The sequence below is a fragment of the Vicia villosa genome, unplaced genomic scaffold, assembly GCF_029867415.1.
Source record: "Vicia villosa cultivar HV-30 ecotype Madison, WI unplaced genomic scaffold, Vvil1.0 ctg.000150F_1_1_1, whole genome shotgun sequence".
In the NCBI taxonomy this organism is placed as follows: Eukaryota; Viridiplantae; Streptophyta; class Magnoliopsida; order Fabales; family Fabaceae; genus Vicia; species Vicia villosa.
Genome location: NW_026705040.1, coordinates 60,976 through 81,017, shown reverse-complemented (window position 1 = coordinate 81,017; position 20,042 = coordinate 60,976). Strand labels below are relative to the sequence as shown.

Genomic DNA, 20,042 nt, shown 5'->3' with positions numbered 1-20,042 from the left:
TGGCTACTCACCTTCTCAATATGCCTATCAATGTTTGGACCCCACCACAAATAAAATTTATACATCCAGACATGTTACCTTTTATGAAAATCACTTCCCATACACCACACTAACCAAACCACCCACAACCACTATCACTCAAGAACCTACTGTACAACAATCACCACATCTCCTTTTACCCATTCAAAAGCCAATTGTAGACGAACCACACAATGACCCACCTATCACACCATAAATAGAGATCATTCAAGAGGCTCCCATACACTCAGAGTCTTCATCGGGTAATGGTCATTCTACCTCACCTTATTTACATGCCAATAATTATGCTCCTAAGTTAGTTCCAAAAAACAACAATACCCACCCCATGATTACCAGGTCTAAAAGAAACATATTCAAGCCAAAACATGTTTTCAATGTGTCCAACCATCCATTACTAGAAAATCTTGAACCATCAAATGTCAGGCAAGCCATGAAACATGCCCATTGGAGACAAGCCATATCTGAAGAGTTTGATGTCTTGATTAGAAATGGTACATGGTCATTAGTTCCTCCCCCACGAGACACCAATATAGTTGATTGCAAATGGTTGTTTCGCATAAACAGGAATCCTGATGGCTCTATCTCTAGATACAAAGCCAGACTTGTTGCCAAGGGTTTCACACAATGCCCCGGAGTCGATTTCAAAGAAACCTTTGCACCGGTGGTGCGGCCACAAACAATAAAAATCATACTTACTATTGCGTTAGGGAATAAGTGGCCCATGCATCAACTTGATGTAAACAATGCATTTCTTCAAGGATCATTACAAGAACAAGTATTCATGGAACAACCACCGGGTATGAAATATCCACGACATCCCAACTATGTTTGCAAACTCCACAAAGCAATTTATGGTCTACGTCAGGCACCAAGAGCATGGCATGATGCCCTTAAGTCTTTTATTACATCATGCGGCTTCACTATAAGCAAGAATGACCCATCTCTTTTTATATATCGATCGGGAAAAACAATTGCTTACTTTCTAGTGTATGTTGATGATCTATTACTAACCGGTAATGATCCTCAGTTCTTGTGCAGATTCATAGATTCTATGTCTAATCGATTTTCCGTCAAGAATATGGGCTCACCTCACTATTTTTGGGAGTTGAATTAATTCCCACACCAACAGGCATTCTCTTGTCTCAGCACAAGTTCATCAGGGATATACTTGAGAAATTTGAGATGGAGGGGGAGAAACCATCACCAACACCACTCTCTCAAACTGCTACCTTAAGCATGTATGATGGCACTTCAGCTACAGATTCCACACAGTACAGGAGCATAATTGGTGCATTGCAATATCTCAACTTGACGAGACCGGATTTGTCATTTGCTATTAACAAGCTTTCACAGTTTATGCATAAGCCAACTACTCTACATCTACAACATCTGAAGCGGTTACTTCGCTATCTAAAGTCTACCATAAATTATGGCATCATGTTAAGAAAACCATCTTCCTTCCATCTAATTGCCTACACCGATGCTGACTGGGGTGGCAATGTAGATGATCGAACATCAACTTCAGCCTACTTAATCTTCTTTGGTGGCAATCCTATCTCATGGCTCTCCAAGAAACAACGTACGGTTGCTCGCTCATCCACAGAGGCAGAATATAGAGCTGTTGCAACTGCAACACAAGAACTTATGTGGCTCACTAATCTACTCAAAGAATTAAATATTCCAATTCAACATCCTCCCAAAATTTTGTGTGACAATGTGGGTGCAACTTATCTTTGCTCAAACCCCATCCTTCACTCACGAATGAAACATATTTCTATGGACTATCATTTTGTTAGGGAGCAAGTTCTAGCTGGGAACCTGCATGTGACTCATGTCTCATCCAATGATCAATTAGCGGATATACTCACAAAACCTTTGGCAACACCAAGATATGTGGATCTTACAACCAAGATGCAACTTGTCAATGCCAACTTGATCTTGAGGGGGCATATAGAATCACCATGATTTGTGGATCAGTCAACTACTCATAATTGTGTAGATATAGCTCTTAATTATAGATGTGCAAATGTTAGGTGATATGTTTTCTAACGTTGGAGATTTGTATTAAATGCATAAATAATTCTGCATGATTTTAGGATCGGTTAGCCCATGATATTAGCAACTCACGTCTGTATATAATTGTACTCTCTTCACTCATGAAATATAACAAAGAATTATCATTCCTTCTTACTGTTATAATTAGAACCCAATACCTCAAGCTTACCAACCGTGTTATATTATTCATTCAAATTAATGAAGTCGCTTGAAAGCATATGAATGGTGGGAAATATTTGTTGTTTAAGAAATACAAACCATTTAAAATAAAAAAACTGATATTTTTTAAATAAGCCAAAATGAATATTAAAACCAAATGTTGGTAAAACCCAAAATTTTTAAAAACCCAAAGTTTACGATAAATTGATTGTTAGAAATAGGGCGGGCAAATTTAGGGTATGACAGTTGCCCCTATTAATTACTCTTTGATTGAGGGGTGCGAGAGGTCGCAGTTAATCTATTAAAAAAAATACTATTAATCTATTAAAAAACTAAAATAAAAATAAATTAAAAAATAGGTGGGCTTACCAGCCAACCCGCCACCTTTGCAGGGCAGACATGAATTTTATGCCTATTTTTTTAGCAGGTTTAAGGCGAGACGGGTGTAGGCGGCCCATATTGCTATCCCTAATTCGTATAACATAGAAGAAAGTTTCATTTTGTCAATTTCACAATTATTTATGAACATAACAATACATATAATTATAATAAAGAAAAAGTTAACTACTGTTTCAGAGCACTTTTTAAGAATTTTAAAATATAACTTTTTTTAAAATTATATACATTGTAAATTAAATTAAATAATTTTTAATATAATATTTTATTTAATTAGAATTCTTAAATAGTGCTTATGAGACATACCGTAAAATAAAACACTTTATATAAAAAATTTATTTAAAAAGTTCAACCACATATATTAATCCGTTTGAACTTGCATTAAACCCTATCTACTAAAATTAAAGTGATATAGTATTATACAAATCAATATTAAATGATATAAATGTTTTTATAATAATATTGATGTAACATAATAATAGAACAATCTATTCGGTACCGCTTATTTAATGAGAGCATTGAATTGTCACTTTAAAAATAGTCTAGCGGTGTCCTCCATTACATCATAACTAAAGACTAAACATAAAACTCATTTCCCAAGTCTAACATTGAATAACACACAACCAAAACCAACCTCAAAAACACTCTTCAAAAATCACTATATAAACCCCACTATCATGCCTCAAGGTCACTACTATCTTTCACTCTATTCAATATCACTTAATTTCTTAATATCAATGGGTAAGTTCAAGATAGCATGTGTTGTTATGATGTGCATGACATTGTGGTATGCACAAAATGGTGGTGCAATTTCATGTGGACAAGTTTCCAATAGTCTTGCGCCATGCATTCGTTATCTTCAGAACGGTGGTGCTGTTTCGCCGAGTTGTTGCTATGGCGTTAAAGGGTTGGTTAACGCAGCTAGGACTGTTGCTGACCGCCGTGCGACTTGTGGTTGCTTGAAATCGGCTGCGGCTGCTTTGAAAGGACTCAATGTGGGATATGCTGCTGCACTCCCTGGCAAATGTGGGACTAGTATCCCTTACGAGATCAGTCCTTCCATCAACTGTGCTAGGTATACATGCATTATCTAATTATTATTTTAAGTGAAAATTTTGGAAACTTCTCACCTCAAAACTTATAAGAAAGTCTCAATTATTTTTAAAAATACTTAATTAAATTTTTAAATAAATAAAAGTGGTATTAATGTGTTATTTTTAAAGAAATTGTGATAATCAATCTTGAAATAATTTTTGGAGGTTTATGTTATAAAAGTTAACAAATATACAAATATAGTTTATTAAACCTTATTATTTTGGTTTAATAATAATTTTGTTGTAATCTCTTTTGTTATAAAATATGAGAAAAAAATTCTGAAATCTAAACTATGAATATTTGTTATGTGATAAATTTAAAATAAAAGATTAAAAATTATAATTAAATTTATTATTTATAAAAAAACAAGTTTTACACAAATTAAAAATTAGAAATAAAATATTTTATTTTATTTTATTTTTTTGAAAATATTAATTGCTCTTCTTATCAATATTAATTGAGCCTCACGTTATTATCAGAAATGATAAGAGTTTTATAATTTTCTAAGTAAAAGTTATGATGTATTTGATTGAACAAATAAATTATTTTATATTTGGATTCTTAAAATAAACATAGTATAGAGAAAAATAAAATACTAAAGTTTATTCCTTAATAAACAATATAATATGTGAGAGACAAAATGTTGTTGCATGCTTAAACCCCTTTAAAAGGGAAAAATTATTTACTTTTATATGTGATTCCAAAAGAAGACCAATCTCAGTAATGTTTTTACTATGAATGAATAGTGTGTTGAGTTTTTATTGTATATCAAAAGTAACAGTTTTTTGTTTTTTATTTTTTTATTTTTTACAGTATCAACTGAAGTGAAGCATTATGAATGATGAATGTCCTATGGATAATAATATATGGTATTGCTATCAGCTAATGTGAAAGAGAATAAAAAGAGAAGAAAATAATATATGGTATTGCTATCAGCTAGTGTGAAAGAGAATAAAAAGAGAAAATAGATCTATGTTTATGATAGAGCTAGTTTTCTCTTTTATTTAAAACTATTACTTAGTTTTAAGATGCTTATTATATATATGTTCTTTAATATAAGTTCTTGTTTGTTCTGTGTTTAATTATGTAACGTTTTTAAAATAATAAATAATATATGTGGTTATTGTTATACATTAAAAATATTAGTGTTAAATTGTTTAAATTTATTTGGTTACCAAACCTGCATTTATAAAAAAAAAAAATAATTTACTAATAAAAAACATTTTCTTTTGTCATTTTAAAGGATCTAAACCTGCATTTGAACGCATAAGGATTGTATGAATAAATCTGTATTAAATTTGTATGATAATAAAAATAATTTATAGTTGTGATATGATCACAAAAATGAAATTATTATATGATCATTAGTTGTATAATCATAAACAATTTATTAATTAAGTGAATCAAATTAATTTTAATACAAAAACTAATAAAACATGATATAGTTGAAGAAATATGATAAAATTTATAGACTAAAAAGAAAATGTATAGACAAAATGTATAAACAACTTATATCTTACAAGCCTCAAATTGTATATTTGAACCTCCATTAGCAGCAAAGCACTCTCTCGTATTAAATGGGACACATTTGATATGGACATGGTGGTTATTGTGAGATATTGGATCGAACTCTAGTATAGTCGAAGGGTAGTTTCTTGGTTTGACAGTTCGACAAGGTTAAGCATGAAGTCGAAGATTGTTCACATGCTGGTGTCGAAATGTGCATGTTGTAGTCGAAGATGGATCTAGCATGCAGGTGTCAAAGATGTTAGGGTTGTTAGCATGTTAAATTAGGTTTTAGTGTTTAAACCTTAACTTATTAAGTTAGCTTGTTTATTAAGTTATCTTGTGTAATGGGCCTTGTGGAAAAAGTCCATTAGTTAATATGTTAGGTTTTATTATAAATAGCATAGTAGTCTCTCATCATTGCACACTGTAAATCCTAATTTAGGGTGAGAGAGGTTAATTTGTTATTCTAGTAAATTTGTAATCTTGTTTTCAAAGAGAAAATAAAAGAATAGCAGTTATAATCAATTCATGTGTTCTTCTTCCTTGTTCTTTATTCTTTCCTTGTTTTATACTTCGTTATTGGCAATGAATTCACAACAAATTGGTGCGGTGAGAGTGGAGAAGATGCCTTCAACAAAGTATGAGATTGAAAAGTTCACCGGAGTGAACGATTTCGGTCTGTGACGCATGAAGATGAAAGCCCTACTGGTTCAGCAGGATTGCTTAAGAGCGTTGAAGGGAGCGGCGGCTATGGACGCTTCATTAACGGAGAGAGAGAAGACGACCATGATCGAGAAAGCACACGGCGCAATTTGGTTGAGCCTTGGTGATAAGGATCTTCGACAGGTATCAAAGGAGACGACGGCATCAAGGTTATGGATGAAACTTGAAAGTTTGTACATGACCAAATCGCTGGTAAATAGACTCTACCCGAAGCAAGCTTTGTATTCATTCAAGATGATTGAAGACAAAGTGTTGGCTGGGCAGTTGGATATGTTCAATAAGATGATTCTTGATCTTGAAAATATTAATGTGAAGATCGATGATGAAGATCAAGCGATGTTACTATTGTGCGCTTTGCCTCGATCACATGCTCACTTCTAAGAAACTCTCTTGTATGGAAGGGAGTCCCTGACCTTTGAAGAACTTCAATCAGCCCTATATTCTAAGGACTTGAATGAACAAAAGGAGCATAAACCTTCCACGGTTGGTGAAGGTTTGGCCGTTAAAGGAAAATTCTTGCGAAAGGAGGGTAAGTTTGACAAGAAGAAGAGAAAAAGTCAGCAGGAGTCTTATAGTGGCGAAGCATTTAGTATTCGATGCTACCGTTGTAAGAAGGAGGGTCACACAAGAAAGGTGTGCCCTGAACGCCTGAAAGATCATGGAGGTAAGGATAACGGCAATGCATCCATTGTTCAAGATGATTTTTAATCATACGATGTCCTTGTGGTTTCGAGCAGTGACTCCAAAAGAGAGTGGATTATGGATTCAGGTTGCACTTGGAACATGACTCCAAACAAAGACTTGTTCGAGGAATCATGTGATCAGATGGTGGGTCTGTATTGCTGGGAAACAACAAAGCTTGCAAGATTGCAGGTGTTGGATCTGTGATATTCAAGATCCATGATGAGTCAATAAGGTTGTTGACTGAAGTAAGGTATGTTTCTGATTTGAAGAGAAATCTTCTTTCTCTTGCTGAATTCGACAATAAAAGATATGTTTTCCAAGGAAAGAAAAGTATCCTAAGAGTCATGAAGGGGTCGAAGGAAATCTTGAGAGGCGTGAAGAAACAAGGCTTGTATACCCTTAAGGCTGAAGTTTTAAGTGATTCGACAAATGTTGCATCCACGAAACCTTTGTCGAAGACAAAAATCTGGCACATGAGATTGGGCCATGCCAGTGTGTAATACGGTGGGAGAACTAACTTTTTACAATGTTGCGGATAGCAAGAGTTGCCACCGACTTTTATTTTATCCAATTGGAAAGGCAAAAAGAACAAGAAAGACCTTTGAAAGATTTTGAGTTCGGGGGGTAAGTTATACAAAGGGAAGGTGTAAGCACCATTTGTATCCATGGTTATCCATGGGCTCTTAATTGCTTAGCTCACTTGTTTGTTTGAGTTGTTTGAAAGGAAGTGTAGTGTGTGTTTAGAAAAGATTTGAATAAGGACTTTAGCTTGTAAATAAGCGTAGCCTTTTGGAAATTGTTTTGAAAAAAAAAGGGTGTGAAAAGCATTTGATTTTTGAATTGATTGTGAGCAAGCAATTAAGAACTACCTAACCTAAGTTCGTCTTTCTTGTTCTTTAAGTCTTTCATTTGAAAGGGCTATCCATACCATAAAGAGGGCAGATAGTCCTTTCATTGGATTTGAAAAGGATCATCAAGGTTATCGTTCGCCATAAGATTGTCCCTACCATAAAGAGGGCAGGTAGTCTCGGGGAAGGATATAATAGTCATTTAGGCAACCAGCGAGGATACCTTAGCAATTGGGACAATCATCATTTAACCGAGGCAACATCGAGGGACAGGCAACATCGAATGGACTATGATCTTATGATGATTTATGAACTAAGAGAGACATTTGCTTAGGTATCCTCGTATTTGAGGGACTTGACTATTTTTTAATCGAAAGGCAACAGGCAACAAAAGAGGTTACCCAAAAGGTGTGTGTGTGTCACAATCAGGTGATTCAATTCAGATATTTATCTTGTAAAATTAGTGATTCTATGTTCAATTCAGGGTTTTCACTCCCTAAATTACTAACCACGCAGTTAAATAACAGTTATGTTGTGCGGAAATTAAAATGCGGAAAGTAAAGTCTTACGTTATTACAAGGCTTCGGGTGGGGGACTACATAGCCAAAAACCCGTGAATGCGAAAAATAAAAGGAAGAAATTTAAAGGCAGCAAAATAAAACCCTAAACTATTGCATGGCTTTGGGGCAGGTACAAAAAAATAGGCAAACGATAAAAACATAATAAAGGGCAAACCCCAAATGGGGGACACGTTAACCACAGTTAATAGAATATGCCAGCAAGGCAAGGAAAAAGGTAAATGAATATTAGACAAGAAATAAAAGGTAAATAAAACACAAATTAAAATTAAAAAAGGAAAAGATTTTTGAAAAAGGGGCGAACCCGATTTTAAATCAAATCTTATTATAATAATAGATAAAAAAGGGTTAGTAAAGAATAATCAAGTTAACGGACGACAACTACCTAAGACTCCTAGGGTTACCTAGGGTTTTGTTTAAAATCGAGGCTAGGCGATCCTAAAATTAATTATTGGTTATAAACCTAATTAATTTTAATTGACTAATCATGATTAAATTAACTCTAAATTATTTAACCTAATTATTTACCCTAATTAAATTAATTAACCCTAAATTAATTATCTAATTATTTAACCTAAATTAATTATCTAATTATTTAACCTAATTAATTATCTAATTATTAAATAAAACCTAAGTTTATTAATTAAGAATAATTTTTATTATTTTTATAAAAAAAAGGGTTAAGTTTTAAAAATAATTAATCAAAAGTCTTTTGTTTTAGTTAAAAAGAAAATAAAGGAGACAATTAAAACTAAATAAAGAAAATAAAAGAAAAAAATTATTAAACTAACGCAGTGATCTGATGTGGTTAGTTCCTGGAAGACCATGGTGGACTGCTCATTTGCATTCATTGGATCTGCGAGGAGAATGATCTGATGGCTGATGAACAGGTGGCACATCATACACTCCTGAGTGAAACGCACCGGATCAGTGAATGCACAAACAGACGCGCGCGCCCTTTTCTTTTGAATTGGACCAATCACGTGACGCCACGACGTCATCTTCTTCCTTCATCCGTTGCCTTAGATCTGGAAACTTTTGCCTTCGGTTTTGTTTTGTTACCATAGCCCCTGCAAATAATAAAACTCACAATACGCAATATAAATCAATTACGAAACCATGGATCGACTCATTTGGATTCCCTGAGCATGATGGTGCCCATTATTTGATCTAATTTTGCCTCGAACGCAAAACCCTAAATTGTACCTCAAAAACCTAACAATGGAAAATAGTGGTTCCTGCACTTAAACAACAATTAAACCATACAGAAACAATCTATACATCCATATAAACACAAATATATCACTAAAACTTGTTTATGATGCGTGGGTTGATGCAATCGAACTAAAAAAATGAAGCAAACTATGGCTATGTCCGTCGTGATTCTGAGCGTTATGATGGATTGTGATGATGGCAACAGCTTCAGAGAACACCGATATTGCTTGTTTAATCCTTAAAATAGGTCAAGGATGGGTGCAACCTTGAAATCGACCTTGCCCTGTCTTGAAGTTTTTGTTTAGTTCTGTTAGGATTCTTGAGGCTGCAAAACCGTGTCCAATGCTTTGCAATAGGTTATGGTTATATAGTAGAGCAAAATAGGTCAACAAAATTTGATTAAATCTTGCTAATTGGAAAGATTTATGTGTGATTGGAACTTGGCTTTCAATCTTTTCAATATTGGCCAATTTGCATATTTTCTTCACCAATCTCAATCTCCATGAATTTGCATCAAATATGTGACTTAAATGGTGATTGACTCTAATTAGAATGCCATGCCAAATCAAATCTTTGATTTTTTGCTTGATTTATTTTAATTTAATCACTTTTTAAATAAATAAAAATTCATAATAAATCAAATAAATCTATAAATTCGTGGAAATTGAATTTGATATCTTGGATAACTTGAGGATCAAGCGTGAGTCAAGTAATATTGGGCCCATTTGCAAGAAAACTCCTTTTGAACCATATTTGTTTCACATTTTTCATCCAAATTTGTCCAACTTTGACAAGGCATATCTCCCTCAATTTTTAAGATATGGAAGAGTTCTAGGACTTCTTAGAAAGCTCAAGATGTCCTCTACAAGCCACTTTGGAAGATTTCCCATTTGGAGATTTCATCTTGATGATATGGGCTTTGACAAAAAACTGCTTTTGGTTGACTTTCAAAAAGGACATATAATCTTTTGGACCATATCTCTTAAATGAAACATTTTTGGCGTTGACATTAGAGAGACAAAGTTGTACCGAATTCAATTTCCATTAAAATAGGCTTTAGTTGGGAAATTTATGATGTTCCATGTGAAAGTTATGGCTGGTCAAAGTTCAGTTGACTTTTAGGTCAAAAACCCTAATTTAGAAACTTTGAGTTTTGTTGATTTCTGAACTTTCCTTGATGAATCATGATCAACCCTTGATCAAATGATGAATGTTACTTCAAAATAAGGATGTTGACCAAAAATCAGGACCTTTGACTGTACTTTGACCATAGTTGACTTTTAGGTCAAACTAGTCGACTGTTGACTATTTGAGCAATTGACTGAGCTATCTTGGGAACTGAAGCTTGCATTTTGTCATAGGGATAGTTTGAGACATAAGGAGTCATATGAAATCCATTGGAGACCTTTATTTATCCTTTTTCCCCGAGAAATTCAAAACCCTAATTCAGAAGCCTTTGACTAGGAGAGTTTGCATTCAGTCAAGTCTTGAGCCTTTGATTTTCAAGTGAGCTTGAGTATAAAATGTGGTGGGAAAATTTTGGGGTATGAAATAGTGAAAGGGGTCTGGTCGAGTTAGGGAAACAAAAATCTGCCTGGTGGAGACAAAGTCGAAAAGCTGAAGTTTTGTGAACCCTGTGTACTTGGAAAATCTTGTAGAGTGAAGTTCAACAAAGGCAAACAAAGAGCACATGAATCCCTTGATTACATCCATGCTGATCTTTGGGGGCCTGCGAGGTGTCCATCATATTCAGGAGCAAGATATTTTCTATCCATAGTTGCTGATTATTTCAGGAAGTTATGGGTATTCATCTAGAAGACTAAGGATGAAACTTTTGAGAATTTCAAAAGTTGGAAGACTCTGGTCGAAAATCAGACTGGCAGGAAGGTCAAGAGGTTGAGAATCGATAATGGCCTTGAATTTTGCAATAAGGTGTTCGACAGCTTTTGTGTTGCCTTTAGTATTGTAAGGCACATAACTACTGCAGGTACTTCACAACAAAATGGTTTGGCTGAAAGGTTTAATCGAACTATTTTGGAGAGAGTCAGATGCATGTTGACTAGTGCTAGATTAAAGAAGGTGTTTTGGGCTGAGGCCGTTTCGAAAGCTACATATCTAATAAGCAGATGTCCTTCGACATCGTTAGATATGAAGACACCTAAAGAAGTTTGGTCGGGACATCCACCAGATCTCGAGAAACTGAGAGTATTTGGCTGCGTAGCCTATGCTCACATTAGCCAAGACAAGGTCGAACCTAGAGCTCTGAAATGCATGTTAATGGGATACCCTGAAGGAGTCAAAGCTTTTAGGTTATGGTGCCTAGAGCCAGATCACAGGAGGTGTATCACCAGCTGAGATGTTGTTTTCAATGAAGCTGAGATGGCTTTCAAAAAAAACTAATGATGATGATGGTCGAAGTGTCGAAGAGTTGGAACAGGTAGAGATTCCTGTTGAGGTGGAGCATGTTGATGCTGAATTGCATATCCCTGATGAAGTCGAAGAAGAAGCAGAAGTTGCTGAAGGTTTCGACTGAGGACAATGCTGCTGATATGGTCACCAAGTCATTGCCGAGTTGCAAGTTTTTCCACTGTATGCAGTTGATAAAGCTACATGAAGAAAGCTAGTTTTTTTCCTTGATGTTGTAGAGTTAGGTCCAAGGTGGAGATTTGTGAGATAGATCATCGGTCCCGTCAAGAAGTGACCCCGATCTGAATCTTGCAAATACTCTTGTAAGTAATATCTGTAAAGAAAGTGACTAGGTAATATTTGTCTTTGAAGTTCTTCGGATTCTGTACATACAATTTAAACATATTTATACGTTTCCTCGGTAAGAGAAAATCTTGACCCCGATCTGACTTGACCAAAGTTGTTGGATGTTGAAGAGACGAAAGAACAATGTAAGAGTCGGGAATCCTTTATTGTATTAACACCAAGATTTAAAAACTTAATTATCATAAAGGTCACAACCAAAAGCACATATGTGTGCCCTAATATAACTTTGAGCCTTATGTTCCACCCTTAAAACATCTACATATTATGGGTTGTTAATTGTTAGGTTGGAAAAGAAAAACCCATGCAATGAGCTCATCCCAACAGAGTCAATCCAACGACCTCCCGCATTCCATACCGCAATATTTAAAGTCAGTTTTAACCGTTATCTATATATAAGTGTTGGTGTGCTAACCAAAATACAATTCATTCTTTAATTGCAAGTACATTCCTAGAATGATAATCTTGTAAGTATATCCCTCTCTACCGATCAGAGACTATCCCAGTCAGCCGTATCCAAAATATTCCATTAATTTTCTGTTTCACATTGAAATACTTATTAGCTAAATAATAAGATAAATTATAAAAAATGAGTTATACTCAGAATGGAAAAAATTCATTTAATTTAAATTAACTTTTTTTTTTATAATAATAAATTCATTTTGAAAGATAAGGACTATGTTTTATGACTGTTGCTAACGACATGTTTTTGGTTTGTTTTTTTTTTTATAAATAAAACTCTAACCGCATATGTGCTTGTTATGATGACAACATTTTCCACACACTGTTTCCATGAAGTTAGTACGAATAGTGAATTTTTTTCCGGAATGCCACACATGTGAAACACAATTTCCCATATGCACATTCTGAAAATTAATTCTTAGAATGCCTCACTTTAGACCATGTCGCTAATCCAAATGGAGACATGATGGACTTATTCTGACTTCAAAAGCATGTCGTCATTCCATATAGAGACATGCTATTTTTTTATTTTTTGTTATTTAAATTATTATTGTTATATATATATATATATATATATATATATATATATATATATATATATCCAATAAATAATTTAATTGATTTAAAACTAGTTTTAATTAATTTTAAATAATAAAAAAATAAATTAATTTTTTTAAACATAATTTATACTGAATAATATTAATACAACTCAATATGAATAATAAATAACAAGATAGTAATTTAAAAACAAATATTATTAAACATAATAATACTAATACAACAACATATCTAAAGCAGTCAACAATGCCTAACTAGTTAGAAGGGTCTGTTGCATTTGGTCGATGCGGACATTTTTTACGCATATGTAATCCTTGACAGATTCCACATCGTCTTTTTACTTTCTCAACGGTGTCCATTTTAGTCCTAATGTGAGTGTTGTTCGGGCGGCCTTTTTTGTTTCGTCGCTTTCTTTCATTGTGTAAAAGAATATCGCCTTGATATTGAGTCCATTTATCTTCTTTGGGAACATCGATGAAGCTTTGTTCGTATACCTTGAAGACATTTCAAACTCTAAATACAGGAGGGATAAACATCAGATAACTGAGTCGGACATGAGAACAAGCTGCAATGACATGCGAGCAGGGCACATGAAAAGTTTGAAATTGCCCACAGTCACATGTTTGTTTTTGGAGGTCGATGTTATAATAAGTGAGTGACCGACACTCGTTATTATTAACTGTCTCTTGGACGACGAAATAGTTTCTCTCACGATCAAAACTCAGGACATTATAACTGAGATTTTTCTACTTCTTTCGTCATCCCTTTCATGCAATTATCTGTGAAATCCTTCTTAGATGACATTATTTTTGTCTAATCATGACCTCGCCTCCCAAACAATGTGCCCATCCTGAAGTATGTTGATCTTACCAGTGCTGTAATAGGTAAATTCCTTATTTCCTTCATCACTGAGTTCAACGATTCAACAAGGTTGGTTGTCATGTGACCCCATCGTCTTCCACCGTCATAAGCTCGCGACCATTTTTCTCTTGGGAGATTCTCTATCCAGTTGAAAGCTTCCATGTATGTTTGTCGAAAATCGTCTTCCACTGATTTTTTTTGGTTGAAATAAAATGTATGAAATTTCGTATTAATATTATTCAGTTTAATAATATTTGTTTTTAAATTATTTTTTTTTTATTTATTATTCATATTAAGTTGTATAAATATTGTTATTATGTTTAAAAAAATTATTTTATATTTTTATTAATTAAAAACAATTAAAACTAATTTTAAATTAATTAAATTATTTATTGGATTTATATATATATATATATATATATATATATATATATATATATATATATATATATATATATATATATATATATATAACAAAAATAGTTTAAATAATAAAAATGAAAAAAAATAAAAAAATAGCATGTCTCCATATGGATTGGCGACATGCTTTTGAAGTCAGAATTGGCCTACCATGTCTCCATTTGGATTGGCAACATGATCCAAAGTGTGGCATTTTGGGAATTAATTCAACAATGAACACCCAAACCTCCTCCTTCTTAATACCAATCCAAGACCTCCTGCTTCTTCTTCTATATACAATCCAAGACCTCCTAAACAAGAAAACACATTTGAATGAATCAGTTGATGATATTCACAGTGTGTAAAAAACAGAGGGAGTTTGGATAATATTACAAACTAGTCTTAATTGTTTTGCATCTTATGTCCACTCTTTGTGCATCAATTATAATTCACAAAATGTATAAAACAGTAAGAAACATAATGAGTGAAAAAAAATATAAAAACCTCGATAATCAAAAGCATCTCTTGGATGAGTAGTGCCTTCTTTAGTTTTAAATTTGATAGTGAAGAATTTTCTTATCAATCTCTTTGACCATGAGAGCTTCATTAAGTAATGCATTTGACATTGCACAATTTTCTAACCATTCTCTTTGATCATGAAAGCTTAATTAAGTCTATACAAAAACCAAACACAGAAAAGGAGTAAGAATAATGAATATAGATTTTGTAGTAAATGTTTGAGAATAATATAAACAAATATAAGTATCACTGTGTTGAAAATACAAATGTGAAGTAAATTAGTTAACTCAAATGGCTTCTAGGTCCAAAGGGGCATGACACCATGATGAACTATCAAAAACTTTAAAGGCATATTGCACTACTGGAAGTTACAAAATCAAAATCAAAATATTAATAACATGTCAAAGTATGTTGTAAGCTATTGAACAAAGAATGGGTTGTTTAAAGGTTACTCAAAATCTAACCATTAGAAGTAAAACATGGATGGAGTACACGCACTTGACAACCAGAACCATGTTGACTAAAACAGAATTACAGGAAGGTCAAAATATGTTGATCGATGAAGAATATATTGATAGATCATTCCAGCAGAATTACAGGCAGGTCCAAGTGTTGGAGCGGTAAAGCGGCAAACAACAAAAGTTTTGGAAATATTCACCCGGAATTTATCGTGTCCACAGAGATTAGTGTTATCGAACTATCGTTCAACAGTTTCTATGGTTTCGAGCTCGAGTTAAAATGGGTTTAAAGTAAATGCGGGAATTTAACTTATAAACTTAAAAAGAATTTCATTATTCGGACAATAGAGACTCTCGAGATTTGGAACTCATATACCCGTTAAATACTTAAACTTACTACTCAATTGAAATCAACCTAAACTACTCATCAACATCATCACGTACCACTCACACAGAGGTTATGTCTAACGCAAAGTGAGAAATCAACAGTTTTTCTCGCGTCAACGATTTCTCAGCACTACACGAACAACACGGAAGCATTAAACTTTGATACACAAGTGAATACTAAGCCTTAATCTATATCTAGAATTAAAACCCAATAAATGTTCTTCCTAAACCCGAATTTGAATCATCCATGTCTGAAAACATTCCAAATCCACATAGAGAAAGCAATCACTAATGAAGATTTGTAATGGAAGCATTAAACAACACCATGAGCAATAAATATACATATAAACGAATTATACTTACAACAAAACCCAAACATAAGTGGTTACAAAGAGAAGAGGAAGAAAAGAAAACCCAATTTCTCGCGGTGTCAAACACGATCCAATAAGCTCCCGACTCCGAATCATCCATGAGCAAGCCAAAAATGTTATCTTCTAAGCTCTAATGACCAAAAAATGAAGGTTTGATGGTTTGGGAACAAATACCCCAAAGCATACTCAAACTAAAAGTATTTACATAAAAGTTGGGTTTATTCAACCCAAATTAACAACAAAGAGTCGATAAGTGCACTAAAAAGTATATGCAAAATAGCTACAATTTGCACTTATCAAACTCTCCCCAACTTGGACTTGTTTTTCCCTAAACATGAATCAACTAACTCAAGGAAACAAACGCAAAAATCTAAAAATCACGAATCAACAAGTTTTGAAAAAAAGAAACAAATGTATGACTCAAATGCAAAACGGTACACACAAAGTAAATATACTTACCACTAACTACGACGACAACATAAACATGACAAAAATGCTAAATACAATTAATATACCAAACATTCTAAAACAACACTAGTTCAAAAATAAATCACACCTAGCACACAATCATCGGTAGATGAAAAACATAAAAGTGGGGTATTTTCACTCATTCAACATTCTTACAAACAAAAGACTAAATTATGCAACCATCCAAAAATCATGTTGAAAACACAAAGACAAGAATCAAAAGGACTTTTTAAGGTTGTAATGTGGCTTGGTTAACAAACAAGGGATAATTCCTAAGGCTAATCGAAACAAAAACTTGCCAAAACCTAAGGGAGTGATCAACTCACAAAATTTTAAACACAAAATTTCAATCAAACTTCTTCATAATCCAAAATTTCTCAAACCAATCACATACTTATTAACACGACATTATTCCATACTCTTTTTGTTTTTTTGCTTCAAAACTTTTTCTCTTTTTTCTTTCTTTTTCTTTTCACTTCTTTTTCACATTTTTTTCTTTTCTTTTTCATAACCTCATAATCAATCAACCAAAAAGTAAGTAAAAATTCTCTCCCCAACTTGAATTCAACCATATTATCAAAGTGTGAATACTCCCTACTTTCTAAGGCAAGGTAAAAATTCAAACCAAAAATCATGGTTGAGGGTTCAAGAAAACAAAGAATCAACATCCATACAAAAATGAAAACCAAACACTCATAGACAAACATTTAGCAAAAACAACATGGACATTGACAAAAAGGCTCAAAAGGGATACTAATGATCACACACTCACAAGGTGAATTGAATATTTGGCCAAGGTAGTTGTGCTCAAAATGGAACAAAAATGCCTTGATCACTTTCATGCATCATATAATCAACAGAAACAAAAGATTAAGCATAATAAAATCCAGTTAGAACAAGAATTGTGGTCTCCAGCATATGTGAACAATGGAAAGCTACCTCACAAAAAGGTAGGAACTAAAGTGATTCACAAACGAACAAGTATACAAAAGAATGAATGACATAAAAGTTGTAAAAAGTCTAAGTATCATTAATATGCTAAAGTCTAGAAAGCGATAAACACATACCTTGAATGTGTACAAAACTTTAACAAAATCATTACCATACACTCGCAAGTCAAAACGATCAAACTTGGAAAATCACCTCAAATTCCTCAAGCTACTCAAAACAAGCTCAAAGACAAACACACAACTATTAATATACACAAACTAAAAGACCAAATGGAATTGTCTAAACAAATTTAAAAGTGAAGATTTGAAATTTAAGAACTGGTCTGATCTAAATTTGTTTAGACAATTGCATCACACTACCTAAACTAAACAAAAACTAAAAAGAATAGACGTGCTTGTTTAACGTCGTAAGCTCGACGCCTGTTATTTAAGAACGTTCCTCCAAGTTACTTTTATCCGTTATTCCTAACCACACACAAGCAAACTTGAAAAGAAACAAACAATGATATAACGAATTTACAAACTATAAGTATAAACATAAACAAGTAAAAATATACAATATGTGCGATATATACAAAACTCAAAACGTTAGAAACCATTGCGATGCAAATTCAATAAAACACCAATCCCCGACAACGGCGCCGTTTTGTTGAGGCGGTAAAGCGACAAGCAACAAAAGTTTTGGAAATATTCATTCGGGATTTATCGTGTCCACAGAGATTAGTGCTATTGAACTGCCGTTCAACAGTTTCTATGGTTTCGAGCTCGAGTTAAAATGGGTTTAAAGTAAATGCGGGAATTTAACTTATGAACATAAAAAGAATTTCATTATTCGGACAATAGAGACTCTCGAGATTTGGAACTCATATACCCGTTAAATACTTAAACTTACTACTCAGTTGAAATCAACCTAAACTACTCATCAACATCATCATGTACCACTCACATAGAGGTTATGTCTAACGCAAAGTGAGAAATCAACCGTTTTGCTCGCGTCAATGATTTCTCAGCACAACACGAACAACACGGAAGCATTAAACTTTGATACACAAGTGAATACTAAGCCTTAATCTATATCTAGAATTAAAACCCTATAAATGTTCTTCCTAAACCTGGATTCGAATCATCCATGTCTGAAACAATCCAAATCCACATAGAGAAAGCAATCAATAATGAAGATTTGTAATGGAAGCATTAAACAACACCATGAGCAATAAATATACATATAAACAAAGTATACTTACAACAAAACCCCAACATAAATGGTTACAAAGAGAAGAGGAAGAGAAGAAAACCCAATTTCTCGCGGTGTCAAACACGATCCAATAAGCTCCCGACTTCGGATCATCCATGAGCAAGCCAAAAATGTTATCTTCTAAGCTCTAATGACCAAAAAATGAAGGTTTGATGGTTTGGGAACAAATACCCCATAGCATAACCTAAAAATGTGTTTTTTGCCCCTTTTAACGAGTTGCTGTCCCAGGCGAATTCGCTCAACGAGCTTAATCTCACTAAGCGATAGCAGAAAAAATCAAATTTTGTTTTCGCCATAACTTGAGAATCATAACTCTGAATTGCGTCGGTTCAAAGCGTTGGAAAGCTTATTCAATGCTCTATCTAACAATGACAAAATGACAACCAAATTAATGATTTTGATGAATTGATTAGGTAGCTCAAAATCGCTCGTTTGAAGTCCTGTCTTCGACACTTTAGTGCTCATGCTCCAAATGCGCCTCAATACCTACAAAATGAATGGAAAACTATCAAAAGGTATATAAATGAATCAAAAATACAAGTATACACAAACTAAACGTATTTACAAAAAAGTTGGGTTTATTCAACCGAAATTAACAACAAAGAACCGATAAGTGCACTAAAAAGTATATGCAAAAATAGCTACAATTTGCACTTATCACCAAGATCAGTTCTATCTGAACAATTCACCTGATATTTAGTTGAGAATATTGTAAGTATTATGAATAAAATAATGAATTTCATCAGCAGTAAGTATAATATAACAAACAAAACTATTGAGCAGGTCATACCATCGACACAAAAGGAAACAAGTGATGCCGAGTGTAACCATAGTTGAGCAATTCATACACGTCCCATACATCAAAAGATGAGTTTCTAAAAGTGACTAAAAAAGAAAGGCTTGTGTTATTGAGTCACAAAGTGACTCAAAAATATTCAAAAACTATTCGCACCTGTAGATAAATTTAAAAAATAAAATTAGTATGGTTAAAATATGAAAGATAACCAAAAACCATGTAAGATAGCCAAAATCATACCTAAGTGTGAATTAAACAGGCCCAACCTGCCTAGGAGCAACTGCTCCACCAGTAACAGCACCTTGAAACTCTAAAATTTATTCAAAAATAATAATTAGGCTTTATTCTAACTAATAAAATTTAAATAATGTTAAAAAAAAGTCCATGTTTTGATTAATAAAGTACCTGAAACAACTGAATCGGTAATCTCATATTCTTCAATCATATTAAAGACTTGTAGTTCGTCGTCAGAAGGCTTCAACAAGTTT

General features: G+C 33.4%; 1 protein-coding gene across 1 annotated transcript; it reads left to right on the top strand.

Annotated features, from left to right (window-relative positions):
• The first annotated feature begins 3,272 nt into the window (after window positions 1-3,272).
• LOC131624714 (non-specific lipid-transfer protein 1-like) lies at window positions 3,273-4,884 on the top strand. The gene is made up of 2 exons (XM_058895636.1): window positions 3,273-3,724; window positions 4,558-4,884. Exons 1-2 carry the CDS (start codon window positions 3,327-3,329, stop codon window positions 4,565-4,567), a joined length of 408 nt encoding a protein of 135 aa, XP_058751619.1. The 5' UTR covers window positions 3,273-3,326; the 3' UTR covers window positions 4,568-4,884.
• Window positions 4,885-20,042: the final 15,158 nt, after the last annotated feature.